We start from the raw sequence: 14,982 nt of genomic DNA, 5'->3' as shown, positions 1-14,982 counted from the left end.
CATTAAGAGGTTTCATCTGAAGGAATTACTTCACATTAGCATTCAGTGTCTGGGTAAACTATACAAGAAAAAAAATAGCTTGCCTCATGATTGAATTTACAGGGAAATTACATAAATCAATTTGATTTGCACAGGATGTGGGAGAGGACGTTTTGCAAAAATAATAACGGCCTGTCTTACAGAGGTGGGGCTGGAAAATGGGACAGATGTAGATTCTGTGTCGGAAACCAAGCGGGTGTTGGGAAGAGAGGAAGGCGAGATTTACGGAGAGAGCAGGGAGGAAGAAAGCATTGGTGGGTAACAGGAGCAAAGCCTCTGGGACATAGCTTTTAGCATGCTTGAGAAAACTTGGAAGTGTTAATAACTGGTTCTCCTGAACCCAGCTGGACAAAAACCAGGAGAAAGCCATTCTAACTTTTATTTTATTTTATTTGTAAATATCACTCAGACAACTCGGTCTTGGATGATTGATCAAAAGGATGAAATGAAAAGAAACAAACATCATACTTGTGCAGTATATTATTATGTATTATCCAGTACCTTATGCAATAAGGTACTGGATCAATCCAGTCCCCAGTTATGCGTCCATAAACTGTAAGCTCTACTGAGGGCAAAATGGGCTTACAGATAATTGCATGTTGTGAAATAAAGACTATCTACACAGCGTTTTCCTTTCTCAGCCATTGCCCAGTTAGTACGAGGCAAGTTTATTATGCTGGAGGATAAAAGACTGAACCTTCCACATTTTCGGTTTTAAACCACAAAGTAACTTGTTGGTATGATAGAGCAGCCATTAACAAAAAAAGCTCAAAAGGCATTTTCAAAAAGCATTGCTCTAATTCAGATCCTGAAAAGTTATATTCTCTGGTAATACAAGGCTTAATCTGTGATACCAGGAATTAAAAATGTTATTATAGACAGAAGCAACCCACTCCTAAATGGGGAGGAGGGCAGGTTGCCCGAGAACCCTTGCAGGGACTGGGAACATATGCATCAGTAGCCAGAGATAATGGGGCATCCGTCCATACGCCTGTAACTGCTTTAAGGACATTTCCAAGTTAGTCAGGGTACAGAATTAACTTCCCTGAAGCTTTTACAAGATAAAGAAGATATCGCTCTATAAAGTCTGGTACATTCCAGATTTGTGATCTTTCACCTTGAAGACAGTAACTCCATAGCAAAAAATTAACAACTGCCAGCTTTAAGAACAATTGCAATGAAATCAGAATATTTTCTAGTGGGGGTAATTTTTATGGGAAGAGCGAAGAGAGTTCTGAGTGGATGAATAACAGTGTCAGTAAACAAATTTCATATGCTTGACATACTAAGTGCATTACCAAGCTTTACTAGGATTTTTTTAACCCAAGGGAATATCTCTTGTGATACCAAACTAGAGGTGACACATGTCACAGGCTGAAGACTGCCAAAATGGAGATCTCAGCATCTATTAAAATGTGAAAGCTGAAAAAATATATTGCACGCTCATACAATTGTAAATAAAGAAGATTTGAGTCAGCTGAAAGTTTACTGCTAAGTGAAAATTCCAGCCTTACATAAATGCTACAGTCAGTGAGCTGGGCAAGATACTATATGTATAGCATATTTTAATGATAAACTGTATACAATATTATTTTATAATGAATATGTTTACATACTCTCTTGCACAAATGGCATTATCAGTGTTACTGATAGACATTTTCCTTTCTGTATATTTTGTGAAAGAACTTTAAACAAGGTATATCTGGTGCTTTTCAATATATCTATAACAATCTAACTTATTGTATTTACAAAAAAAATCAATAGTGACAATAAATTGTATAAAATCTTGTTGATGTGATTTCCTGAAACACCAGCTTTCAAAGACAAAGCAAACATAGAGGAATGCCAAAGATATTTACCTGACAGCTCGGATGGCTGTCTTGAACGTGGGGATCATATCTTCCATTAGAAACTCATTGCTGTCACCTCTATCTTCTGCCATGGGTTCCCCTGTTCCTGCATCTGCAAAGTAGGCCAAAAGAAGCGTGAACATCTGACCACACGATCGGCAGAGGGAGCTCTGGTTTACTAAAGCACTACGTAAAGTAAATGTAATTTAGAAAAGGAATATCTGTAGCAGGTTCCTCTTACTCTAGTCAACTCTTGAAAGGGGCATTCAAAATTCTGCCAGGACAGGTGTGAGACACTTATTATTTGAGGGATCTCCTCTCAAATTCCAGGCATTTTTGAAACACTGGGAGCTTTCCTTCTTTTCAAATGTATTTAGAAGTTCCCATTTTTAGGAGCTTTTACAGAGAAATCTTTACCAAAATTGTTTTACGTAAGGCTAAAACAGGCCGAGTTGTCCTCCCACACACCGCTCTGAGCTCACGTAACTCCACGGGTGAGGATAACCAAGCCCCCTGTGTGGACACCCAAACTGTGTCCATGGTAGTACACCCAGCACACCTGAGGCTGTTCTTTGGCATGGAGGTCAACTGGCACAATCAAGGAGAAACTGCTATTTAGACACCATTAGACAAGAACACGAAATTGGGTGTCTGGGGACACTGGGAAGAAAAATGCCCGGTGACATTGCATGGATGCTCATGGAGCAGCAGTCTCCGGGAGAATGGGAGGGAAATCAGCTGGGGAAGCAAATAAGTTCAAATAAGTTGATTCCATCACTGGCTATATACCAAATTGATTGCTGGGTTTTGGAAGGCCATTGCCTTATTTCAAACATTGTTTTGCCTGGAATCCAGCATTCATTTTCTGGAACCTTCCCAAATGTGCCATGTAAAACCAGAAACTAGCCATTCTCAGCCCAGAAAGTCGCAAACCTTCCACAGAAGACATAGAGGAACAAAGTAAAATGGGGAGAAAAGGGGATGGATAGAAAGAAATCAACACAGATGGGCTACCTTCTGAGCTTTGCCAAAAAGCGTACGCTTTCATTCGGAATGCAGTGCGAAAACGCTCCTTATTATTCAAGCCAACATTCTTAGGCTCTTTTGAAGGACTTTCTTCAATGGCATCTACATTCAGAGGGGTAAATAGCTTTCCTTTAGTATTGGTACCACGAACCCGATCCAAGAGACCCAGCTTTTGGCTACAAAATAAGCAAAAGTAATCATTTTCCTTCTTTGTACGCTTTTAACTTGCTTTCATGATGCTTTAAGTATATAAGAGGCTAAATAAATGTTTTGTACACAAGGACACTGCTGGGGCTACCATAATACATCAAAGTCTTTGTAAGCACTAAGCTTCACAGATGAGTAACTACTTTTTATGAGCATTTTTGTATCAACATTGAAAATGTTACCAGAGGGTCTTGCTATCCTCCCTACATAACACATCAGTGCTTCTGCTCCTGTAGCATTTCAGAAGCATTAGATTTATCATTAAGAAGAGAAACACCACTATTTAGGCAGTTATATTGTCTAATGATGAAGATGCTTGGCCTTTTCAGTTCTGTGCTTTATTTAACTATCGGGTCCATGGCAGGCTATTAAATGAATAACTCATGTGCACAGCCAGGAGCAGAAGCAACTCAGATGTGCTGTGGACCAAATAAATTATAAGCAAAACACTGGAAAGACATTGCCAAGCAATTATTTGGTAGATGGTAGAACAGGCCACCCAGTTCTCTCCACCATTCAATTTCATACATCTCTCACTATGCTAGAAATTGAGGTGAACCTTACAAATTGTGATATAGTGATGTATTTTGTTCCTCTGCTGATTCCTTGCACTGTCCTCTTACAGATTTAGTGACCAAAGACAATTTGCCCTTCACTGGCAAGGCATAGAAGAATTGTATCTACCTGCCTGTATCTACCTACCTGTATTTTACTAGCATCAGCAACCCTTCTTACAGCTTGATGACCATAACAGTCTTAAAGGCAATTACTAATACCACTGAAAACAGCAGCACAAAAACTATTTGCTAATGAGTGCATCAGCTTAAATATGCTCTGAAGACTTTTTAGGTGAGAGATGATATAAGTATCTGATTTGTTTGTTCATTTTACTACTTTACTACTTGTTTACTGCACATTTTTAAAAAATGTGGGGCTAAGGCATGGGAAGAAAGTCTGCCTTTTAACCTAGTCCTAGAAATTACAGTGTGGGAAAGTTCTGGGTGGAGGTAAATTGTGCACAAACAGTCTAGAGAAGCTTCTGAGGGGGAGAGTGGGGCAAGCAGGTTCTGGGGAGAGAGAAGAAACCAACACAGCTGGCAGATTTCTGAGCAGCACAGGAGATCTGCTGCAGGAGCAAACTTCAGCAGTGACCAGAAGAAGGAGTTTTCACCAGTATCTGCAGTTATCTGTGCAGTTTGTTCAGCTGAAGCCACTGAACTTGTTGTTGGGGAAAAGCAAAGATGAAGACCTTATGGAGGCCTTGCTAGTGAAGGGTCTAGCTCACAGAACTACCTGTTCTTTATTGAAGGAGTTGTCTTGGTCAGGTGGATTATTTTTGGGTTCTAATGACATCTGTCTTCGGAAGGTCTCATGTTATTGGTGAACTTCCTTGAAAGAAGCAGGTATTTCTATCTCAGAGCTCTGTCTGCTACAGTCTCCCCTTGCAGTAGAAGTAGAAGATATTCCTCTTATAATGATAAAGGTGAGATGGATTTTAAGACACATATGATGACTTTGCAGCTTTCAAAAGAGAAGTGGCCCTAACAGGAATACTGCAATTTACAGCATGCAAAGTTCCTACTTGAATTAAGAATTGCAGATCACAGCCGTTGCAGGTCTTTTTTTATACAAATTACTGGGGTCCTCAACTCTCTGTACTAGCAGTTTCTGACTGATATACCTTTGGCCCAGAAGATAACGAAATATGGGCTTCCCAGTCATAAAAGACAGTGTACTAAATCTTTGTGGGGGATTTTTTTTAGGCTTTCCGAACTCTGTTGGCAGCATGACAATAATCAGATGTGGACACAGTTTCTGCAGCCTTCAGACACTTGCCCTGCCATTGTGCCTATGAAGCGCATATGTGTATGCATATGTGAAAGTGGCACCTAAGAAGGGCTTGTATGAATGTGGAGATGCATGGCTAAAGAGGTTTTCAAATGCTGATATATCAGCATTGCCAGGACTGAAGTTGGTGATGTGAGGATCAAACAAACATGTATACGAGTGAAGAATTAAATAACCTAAGTGAGTGGTATTAAAATTACCCAAACTTTGCCCTAATGTAGTTTCCTGAAGAATTAATGGCACGAGGAGAAGATACACACACTGCAGACAAGTGTGCATAGCAAAAATCAGGGATTGCTTCCTTCTTGGTAGCAAAATATGAGATACTCCTTGTTGACGTCTGTGGCAAATTAGTCACCACAGAATGTGGAGGGCAGTCTCCTGCTCAATCCTTAAGCACTTGTTTAAAAATAGGTTTCCTTAGTGCCTGCTTCTGGGTTGGGGTCTTGATCTGATTGATATGCCACTGTGCTGTAAAGGCTGAACTGGTGATGCATGTAGAGTCCTGACAAATGATTTGCTTTCTAACAAGATATGGATGATCCTGTGACCTCTTTTCTGCATTGCTATCACTTCCCTAAACTTTAAGAGGTCATGTTTGACAGCAGTGGTGCTTTTCAAGGCAAAGAATTTGTTTTAACTCCATGGTATTTCTGTGAAATTAGGTTTCTTCCAAGACTCTCATTCTATATATAGGAAAAATATATATAAAGGAGAAGAAGACAGCTAACCTGAGCAAGCTTTGAAAGGGCATGAAATAACGGTGAAGACAGCTAAAGTTAACTGAATGACTTATGTATGACTTTTTGTGGGTAAAGCAGGGAAACAAAATTCTAACGTCTCACTAGTAATAAAAGCAAACTTTGAAGAAGGAATTAATTTTGATAAGGATTGCCAAGAAGAATGTGACTTCATGACAGGATTTTAATGCAAAGGAAGTCACAAAAAATCTAGTTGAGTGACAACAGAGAGTCAGCCAAGCAATGTAAATTTCTGGGACTCCAGATGTCAAAGAGAGCGAGCTTGTGAGGTTTTCAGTGTGAAAAAAAAGAGATAGAGCAATGAAGCATGCTTGCCAAGGTGACGATCTCTGTAGACCAAAGGAGACTGTAAAATAAGTTACAAGGAGGAATAAACTGAAGTAATTTTAGGATGAAAAGGTCTGTTCAGTGATAATAAAATAAAGGACATTTTCCCCTAGGTCTAAAGATTTATATATGCAACAAGCTTGTTTTGGAGATCAGCTTTTCCTGGTGGGGGAATTAACAGGTCACCAATGATAGGTGAATCTCAGATGAAAGTGGAGACTATTTTGTTTCAGGAATGTAGCCAACACCTTCTAAGTAAGGAACTACTTTCATATATTTTAGGATTTCAAGACTGAACATCTTGGTCCAAGGGTTTCCAGAAAGACCTTGAAGGATGAGAAGAAAGCTTCTAGAAGGATGAAATCTAGCAATAAAACTCAGATAGTGATTTCCTCAAAAGTGGGACGTGGGAAGTGCTCACACATAACACATTGGCTTGGGGTAATCTGTTAAATCTCACAAGATTCGGTTTAGTCACAGTGTGGAGAAGTTCTAATGGGAAGAATATATTTAAGGCAGAGAGCCTGAAAGCTGAAGAAGCAGAAGAATAGTGATACAGAGGTTTCCTATTGTTTATTGAAAACAGTTTATTACTATAATGGAAGAAGATAGCTGTCATTACATACGGACTCTGACTCTTCCTCCAGAAACTTTCTGAGTCCTTCAAAGCACATATCTTAAAATGAAATTAATGTACTATATGCTGTGGGATTTTCTATCAGTGGAGACATAGTGATTCTAGGGTGTGCTAATTAGCTGACAGAAGAAAACTAACTTACGAAGATCCTGCAAGGAACCATAAGCTGGAACTAGAGTCCAGATCTCTCAAAGTTTGTCCCTTGAAATTCCTATAAGAAGTGTCTTCCTTATCAAAGGACAAGAAGACATTGCAAGGATCTATAAGAGTCAGACCAACAGGAAAAGGGATCTGTGGACAACACAGAGAATCCAAAACATTCATCTCATGATTTTTTTTCAATATAGGGCCAGAAATCTCTGCTGCGTAGCTATCTCAGAAAATGAGTCATCAAGATTTCATATGGTCCAAAATCTGCTTCTTGCAGATCAAAATAGATCTAAATATTCCTCAGCATTCAGCACAAAAGGCCACTTATCTGCTGCGATGTTTCCTGTTGCATATATAGTCACACCCACTTGCTTTTTTGTTTTGTTTTGTTTTTTTGTTTGTTTTTATTGAAGGTAATTAATATTAACCAAAAGCAACCCAAAACTGTCTTTCTAGGGTAAGTTTCTCCTTTGGTAAGTGTCAGTTCAAGAAAAAATTGTTGTCCCGAGACCATTTGTTGCTCCAGGATATTAGGTTTAGAGGCTGGAATTCATCTTATCTATCTTAAGCTGTCTGAAAAGTTTAATGTCTTGTCTAAGATTGTTCTTTATGTCTAAGATTGTTCTCTAGATTCCTTTTTATAGTTGATGGGGAGTTAGCAACCTACAGAGAGCATTTCAGTCCTGTTTTTGTTTGGGATGACTTGCCAGCTGGGGAAACTTGTCTTTCATTATTGACTAGAGAGAGAACTGGATTTAAAAAAAAATTAAAAAAAAACAAAAAACAGGGCTCTAGCTAAGCTAAAGTAACCTGAACTGAATCCTATCTCATTAACTGAATGCTCATAATTAATCCCTAAAGTAACAGCCAGACTTATAACAGTTTGTTTATACAAGAAATATAGACAATTTTGTTTAAATCCAGGCAGCCAGAGCAGTAGAACAATTAGGAAATCATTCATCAGCTTCACATGAAAAATACAACAATATACTGTATACAAAAAAAACCCCAAGCTTTTTTCCAGATAAATGGCTAGCTTTCATCAGAGAAACAATGGACTTTAGTCTCATTTCAAAGGGATTAAATCTGGCTCTGCTGGGGTTTTTGTTTTCTTTTTTGTTGTTGTTGTTAAGAGTTAGGAAACATTTGTTCTCATGACACAATGTCCTTCATTAAAACAGCATGCGCATGGCTCAGTCTCAGAGTATGAAGCATGCGCAGATCACATCATCCTTCATGAGAATGGCTAGGACAGTGGTTCCCACCCATGGCTTCATGTACTGCTGCTTGTCTTTCAGAGTCCTCCTACTGATATTAGCTGCCCTTGCTCTCCTTGGGATGGTGGTCCCTCTTCACTTGGCTTCTTTACGCTCAGGAAAACATAATTCCTGATTTCCAATGCAATTCTAGAAATTACGGGGAATTAATGCATCCCAAAAATACTGAAAAGAGTGCAGAGTTGTTTCTCTGACTAGCTTGGATATATGATCACTGCTTGTCTTGCATTCCATTACACCCTCTCCCTTGTGGTGGAATAAAATTTTCCCCAAAACCTTTGCCTTTCAGATGGAGTCCTTGAAGGAGAACTCCATAACTCAGTGGGAGATACAGACCACTGCAAAGGGAGGAAGGTGGATGCAGTGCGGATAGTGTGGCATGAAGGCTTGATGCTGATTTCACAGCTGAAGAACAATTCAATTCTCAGAGTCTTGCTCCCCAACAGCAGTGGGAATTATTTTGGAACATCTGAGAGAAGAATCTGGTTGCTGGATATAGAATGAGATGAGGAGATCACTGGCCTCTGCAGCAGACATTTTACTCTTGCTCAGTATAAAGAGTGGGAACCACTGAACTAGAAAAACTGGTCCAGAGACAGTCATGCAAGGATATAATGCAGTTACATCCCATCATGCAAACCAGATACTCTCCTCTCTGTGCTTTGCCTAGTGCTGGAGTTTCATATACAATTAGTACATGTGTGAGAAGAAAAATAAAGAATTAATACTAACAGTGGAACAAACAGCCCCCTGACATGTATTTAGCACTTTCACCTTCACAAACAGTAATAATAATCAGGAAATCCTTCCATATCTTTATAATTTAGCTAATCATCAGATCTATTTCCTTTTGGTCTCAAGTAATTGGAAGCAAAAGGTAGTCATGTTTACTCCAATATTTTAGTACATTAGCAGCTGTGTTTGTTTAGGTTAACTTAGCTTTGGAGAATCAAACTTTTTGAATGAGATTGTCAGAAATATTCTGCTTTGAACTGTTTGCCATGGAAATTAACACAAAGCTGATGTTATGAGGGCAGCAATGAGTCCTGCTGAATATTTAATCCTCAGTGAATACATCCAATTGATCTCAAAGAGTCCTTGCATTTTCTTGATATAAATCAGGGAGAGTTTGGCACTTCCAGAGTACTCCCAACCTTTAGCCAGCCCACCTTCCCTTTTAAGCGAATGAAATAACATGTAATTCTACAGTGGGGAACTCAGACAATGTTTATCTTCAAAATCACAGAATCACAGAATGGCTGAGGTTGGAAGGGACCTCTGGAGATCACCTAGTCCAACCCCCCTGCTCAAGCAGGGTCACCTAGAGCACGTTGCACAGGATTGCATCCAGGTGGGTTTTGAATATCTCCAGAGAAGGAGACTCCACAACCTCTCTGGGCAACCTGTTCCAGTGCTCTGTCACCCTCACAGGGAAGAAGTTTTTCCTCATGTTCAGATGGAAGTGTCTGTGTTTCAGTTTGTGCCCGTTGCCTCGCGTCCTGTCGCTGGGCACCACTGAAAAGAGTCTGGTCCCATCCTCTCGACACCCTCCCTTCAGATACTTGTACACGTTGATAAGATCTCCTCTCGGCCTTCTCTTCTCCAGGCTAAACAGGCCCAGCTCTCTCAGCCTTTCCTCATAAGAGAGATGCTCCAGTCCCCTCATCATCTTTGTAGCCCTTCGCTGGACTTGCTCCAGTAGTGCCACATCCCTCTTGTACTGGGGAGCCCAGAACTGGACGCAGTACTCCAGATGTGGCCTCACCAGGGCTGAGTAGAGGGGGAGGATCACCTCCCTCCACCTGCTGGCAACACTCGTCCTGATGCACCCCAGGATACCATTGGCCTTCTTGGCCACAAGGGCACATTGCTGCCTCATGCTTAACTTGGTGTCCACCAGCACTCCCAGGTCCTTCTCCGCAGAGCTGCTTTCCAGCAGGTCAACCCCCAGCCTGTACTGGTGCATGGGGTTATTCGTCCCCAGGTGCAGGACCCTGCACTTGCCTTTGTTGAACTTTGTTGAAAATAATCAATTGAAACTTCTTGACAGATAATGCCTTCATTTAAAAGCTACTCTGCACCCTGAATCTGGAGGTCTAAGCTTGCAAGTTTCTAATATCTAAGCTGAAAAAGTCCTCTTTTAGCCAATAAATTTTCTTATTCTCTCGTGATGCGTGTTCTCATTGGTATATAAATGTGGGCCTGATTCTATGTCCAGACTCACCTACCATTCACCTTATTTGCCCAGACATGAGCACAAGTCTTAACTTAGACTGAACTTTGGTGTCCTTCAGAAAGAGAACTGCCCCATCCACACTAAGTGCCTTTGCCCAGTCCCTTTTTTTCACGCACACAGTCTAAAGTGATTGGAAATGGGCAAGAACAAACAGTGTCACATCCAATCCACAGGGAGAATAGCTCAATTTCTTTGTGAGTACATCACAGATATTTTTCACCAAAGGATGCAGACAGTAATGTAAATAGAAAGCATGTGAGTTTTGACCCACTTTTTATTTTTTAGTAAACATATCTCTATGTATCAACCATTAGAAAGCAAAACAACTGCAAAATCAATGTGCCTCAACAATTTTGCATGGGCCAGTCATCCAGCAAAATATGGAGCTTCTCTAGTTGCCCTCCAAAAGTTGAAGAGCTTTGACTAGAAAAGCTGAGCTGTCTGTAGATGATTTCATGTTTGGGGAATGAGGTGGGAAAGAGAACAGTGAGCTAAAGTTGAACGATATGAAGATGTTTGTATGTAATAAAATAAAGTGCTTGACAATTTAGTCAAAGTATTAGTATTTCCAATTACGTGTCTTTCAGAGTCCTGAAATGCTACTAATTATTTCTATGTTCCTCTTCAGGAAGATAAAGTTCTTGCCCCAGGTCTCAGGTCACAATTCAGAAATATATTTAAGCATGTTTCTAATATTAAGATGATCAAAAGTATCTGCTTGTTTTCCCCTTCTGAACCACAATCTTTAAATGAACATGCAGGGGAGTTGCTCTACTGAACTCAAACACAAAATTACCTGCCTGTATTTCTGTTGACAGGGTTGGGACTACATAAGAAATGGTATTTAGATCTTATAGAATATTTTTCACCCATAGATTTTTAGATGCTTTGCAGAGTAGGTCAGTATCATTCCCATTCTACCAAAACAGAGAAAAGCACTTGTTTCTAAGCAGATCATTTGCAGAGCCAGGACTAGACCCAGTGTTTTCTGAACAGCAGAACAATGAACTATCTGCAAGATCATGCAACTTCCTTGCTATGCTTAAGAAACTTCTCACTCTTATCTCCTCTTACTTTTTCTGATAGTTAGATGAACTACTGTAGTAAAAAAAGAAAGTGCAGGCAGAGAATGGCATGCAAGAAATATGGAAAGAGAAAGGCTCAGTTGTTACTTGAATGTATATACCTAAGTTTTCTTGTGAGGCTTGATCCAAAGAATGACTCCCTACTAAACATGATATTACTGTAAAGTGAAGAAAAGTTATTAAGATGAGGCATTAATGATTATCCATGAAAAGCTCTATGAAAAAGAATGGGAACAGCCTTTCATTGTAGTTCATGTAGTGTGCCGATCAGAGTGGCTTTTTCCCCCTTCCTGCTTTGGTCAGATGCATTAAGAAGAGATGCTGACAGTAACATTTTCCAGCTCTGCAAAATATGATTTTATTTTCATTATGCTGTTATTATTGTTATCATATATAAATGCACCACATTATATGCTTTCTTTCATAATCACAGGAAAGACTAGTACAGGTTCTGCCTTTCAAAGACCCCAAAACATCTTTCTAAAGACAAAGAGATAATATTTATCTTGTGGAGATCAGGACACTGGAATACATGACTTTTCTGCACTCGCATAATAATAGATTTAGGACTGAACATGCTATCCTGATGTCTAGTTCTACAGTTGGACAGTGCTCTGTGCAGAAATTAAAAATCTGATTAGGTGCAAGGCCCTAGGAGAAAGTCCAAAGCCCTTAGCTAAAACGCCTGTACAAACAGATGGCTGAAAATTCATACACTAGTTAAAATCAATGGAACAGATGCTAACAGCAGTGCTGAAAAATTAGGCCTACAATTCCTTCCTCAGACACAGATCTAAAAAGTTGAAAAAGTTGTTTCAAATAAAGAGTATGTCCTTCAAGCAAAGGCCCACCCTAAAGGAGTTAGGAAATGCAAGTCAGGCAACAAACATTTGCCAAATGTCAAAATCACTCCAACGAACATTAATGTATCTTTTTCATAAATTTTCTTTCTTAGGAGCTAACCAGACGAAAAGGCTTTACAATGCATGCAGATAAGCAACAGCACAAAGACCTTCAAATCAAATGGGAACAGGAAATCCTCCTTTCTTCCTGCAGGTGCAATTGCTGTCTGAAGCTTCATGTGCTGGTAGCACATGGCATTAATTAAGTAAGAAAAGGTGGTGGCACCTCTGCCATGAAGTCGCTAAAAGCCCCACCAGTGAGCCATGGAAAGCACAGCCCCAGTTCCTCCTGGTTTGGGGACCTGTACAGGTCATGCAGGGAAGGTAGCATCATGTGCTCCACGTTCCTTCACTGTCTACGTAACCCAGCCCACTGTCTGACAAAAGATTAGTCTGATGTGGTCTTCATCATATCTCATGTCTTCACAGTTTTAGTTGAAAGGAAAGGGAGCTTCAGTAAAATTTCAGGCTGCTGCAAAGCTTAAATCAACTTTCTACCACCGCTTTCTTCCATGCAGTGTTGTTTTGGGGTACAGCTTCTTAAACAGACTTTTCCAATCCATTGTCTCTCTCCCCTGTGTCTTCCCCAAATGGTCTAAGAACAGAGAGCTGAATCTAGCTGTGATTTTGTCCCGTTACTAGGTCCTGATTCCAAGGTCTGAAGGATCTATCGGGGTTTAATTCTAAAACTATGGAGATCCTATATAACTTTCTCACTACACTATTGAAACCCTGATACCTGCCACTTAAAGCATTATTCATCCTCAAGTTCTCATACAGCCAGACCTCATTTTTAGTTTCTAACTGGTCATATTTTCCAGCTCCTCTGTGAAAGCTTTGGATCAGTTCTTCACTCTCCTTTATCAATCGCTGTTCAGACAACACACTTTATTACTACAGCTTTCCCGTTAGGTACTTCACTGATGCGAAAGCCTGGAGACTGAATGCACTTATGTGCTGTTCTCTCCACAAGGACAGCATTCTCTTATTGCTCATTTATTTCAATACAGCCCTAAAGGAGAACTGCAGTGGAGTGCGAGTAATGCTTTCCATATTAAATTACTGTAGGAAGAAGATTAATTTTTTTTTTTTGCAATTATCTGGTCTGTTAATAAGAGTTTTATTAAAGATGGGAGGCAGGACTGTCAAAATAACCAGATTTAGGGCTCAGTCCCATGTCTACTGAAGTCAGTGGATGCTTCCACAAGTACCATCATTTGTCTGTCTACCTGGAGGGTTTCCAATCCTTTTACTAAATATTTATTTCCATAAACTCATTTCTGCTAACAGGAAGGCTCCAATGTAGTATTACTGATGATTTTGCTGAAGGTTATCACTTATGTGACCAAATAAAAGCAAAACACAGGCTGGTAGAATGAGAGGCTTTGACATTGTGTTTTCAAGGATTCTGGGCTCTGAGTCATATTTTTCAGTTTTTAACCTATGCATCCATGTAAATGACTTCTTCTACTGGGTTGAAAGTTACAGTAATTCAGAAGCTAGTTCATGAACTGTTCAGTCATTCCAGGTGCAGAAAGTCCTCTAGGAGAGCTGTGACATGGCAAATGGCAGTAACCATTCAGTTGCCTGATTTTAATATGCTGCTGTACCTGCAACAGAACCAACCTGGCTCAAGGTGTGGAGTTACATACCCAAAGTATTTAAGCACCTAAGCTCACTCTTACATGGCAAAGGCCAAAATTCAACTGCTACCAACCCTGGAGGTGTCTAAAATCTCCAGACATCTGCATGAATGCAGCTCACAACTGCTTAAGCCTAGGCAATGCCATGGATATGTAATGCTTAAGATTTATGAGGATCCACAAACCAGGTAGCTCCCATCCAGGCAATCTCTGAAGAGGAGCAGGTTAGCTCGTGATGATGATGGCAGGAGGAGGAGTTGCTTTTCTCCCAGTACCTGCACTACAGCACTAGCCTGTATTGTGAGGAAACCCAGGCTACGCTTCTCCATTCTATTAAAGGAGATTTGAATCCACACCATTCATAGGAGAACATTTTAACAATCATCAAATGTGAGTCTTTTTTTTTTTTTTTTTTTTACAACTACCTTTGTTGAAGCTGTCATGTGTTGCATAAAATAGTTGAAAACAAATGAACAAAACCAGAAAACTTTTCTTCGGGCTAGGGACTGGAACCCAGGCCTATCCCCTGACCACCAGCTTCCAAAGTTAAACTACAATTTTTGCTCTTTTTGAGTCCTAAATGGGGACATAAATTGAAATAGCTTCAGCAGGAGTTTTTGTGTGTCTGCCTATCCTTTAATCTCTGTTGTGGGTGATCCACTGATAGCAGTTTAGCTCTTCAGTGCTTCAGATTCTGGATCTCACAGATTGAATTATTTTATGTGCCTTTGAATCTGTAACCTAACTTGAGGTGGGTATGAATATATCATTTCTAAATATATTTTAGATCTTGCAGGTTAACTGACAATGCCTGCTCTACTATATTCTTCAGTGACTGACCAGTATTATTATCAATGATTCCTTCATTCTCTTTGCTTTTAAATGCTCCAAATTTACTGGGAACCTCCCCATCTATTTCAGCAGGTGTGAGACCACAGCTTTGACCTTAAGGTAGCCTTTTTAGTACTGCCAGAGATCTTGACTATCCTACTTA

General features: G+C 39.9%; 1 protein-coding gene across 1 annotated transcript in view; it reads right to left on the bottom strand.

Moving 5' to 3' along the window:
• The window catches only part of KCNQ3 (potassium voltage-gated channel subfamily Q member 3), a 200,584-nt gene that overhangs the window by 8,181 nt on the left and 177,421 nt on the right, over nt 1-14,982 (bottom strand). Inside the window, exons 10-12 of the mRNA XM_067292269.1 lie at nt 11,545-11,601; nt 2,904-3,091; nt 1,899-2,001 (exon numbers count right to left, since the gene is read on the bottom strand). Coding sequence (XP_067148370.1) covers nt 1,899-2,001; nt 2,904-3,091; nt 11,545-11,601 — 348 coding nt within the window. The remainder of the gene's footprint in view (nt 1-1,898; nt 2,002-2,903; nt 3,092-11,544; nt 11,602-14,982) is intronic.

This window comes from Apteryx mantelli, chromosome 2 (assembly GCF_036417845.1).
Source record: "Apteryx mantelli isolate bAptMan1 chromosome 2, bAptMan1.hap1, whole genome shotgun sequence".
In the NCBI taxonomy this organism is placed as follows: domain Eukaryota; kingdom Metazoa; phylum Chordata; class Aves; order Apterygiformes; family Apterygidae; genus Apteryx; species Apteryx mantelli.
This window is presented reverse-complemented; position numbering and strand designations above follow the sequence as displayed.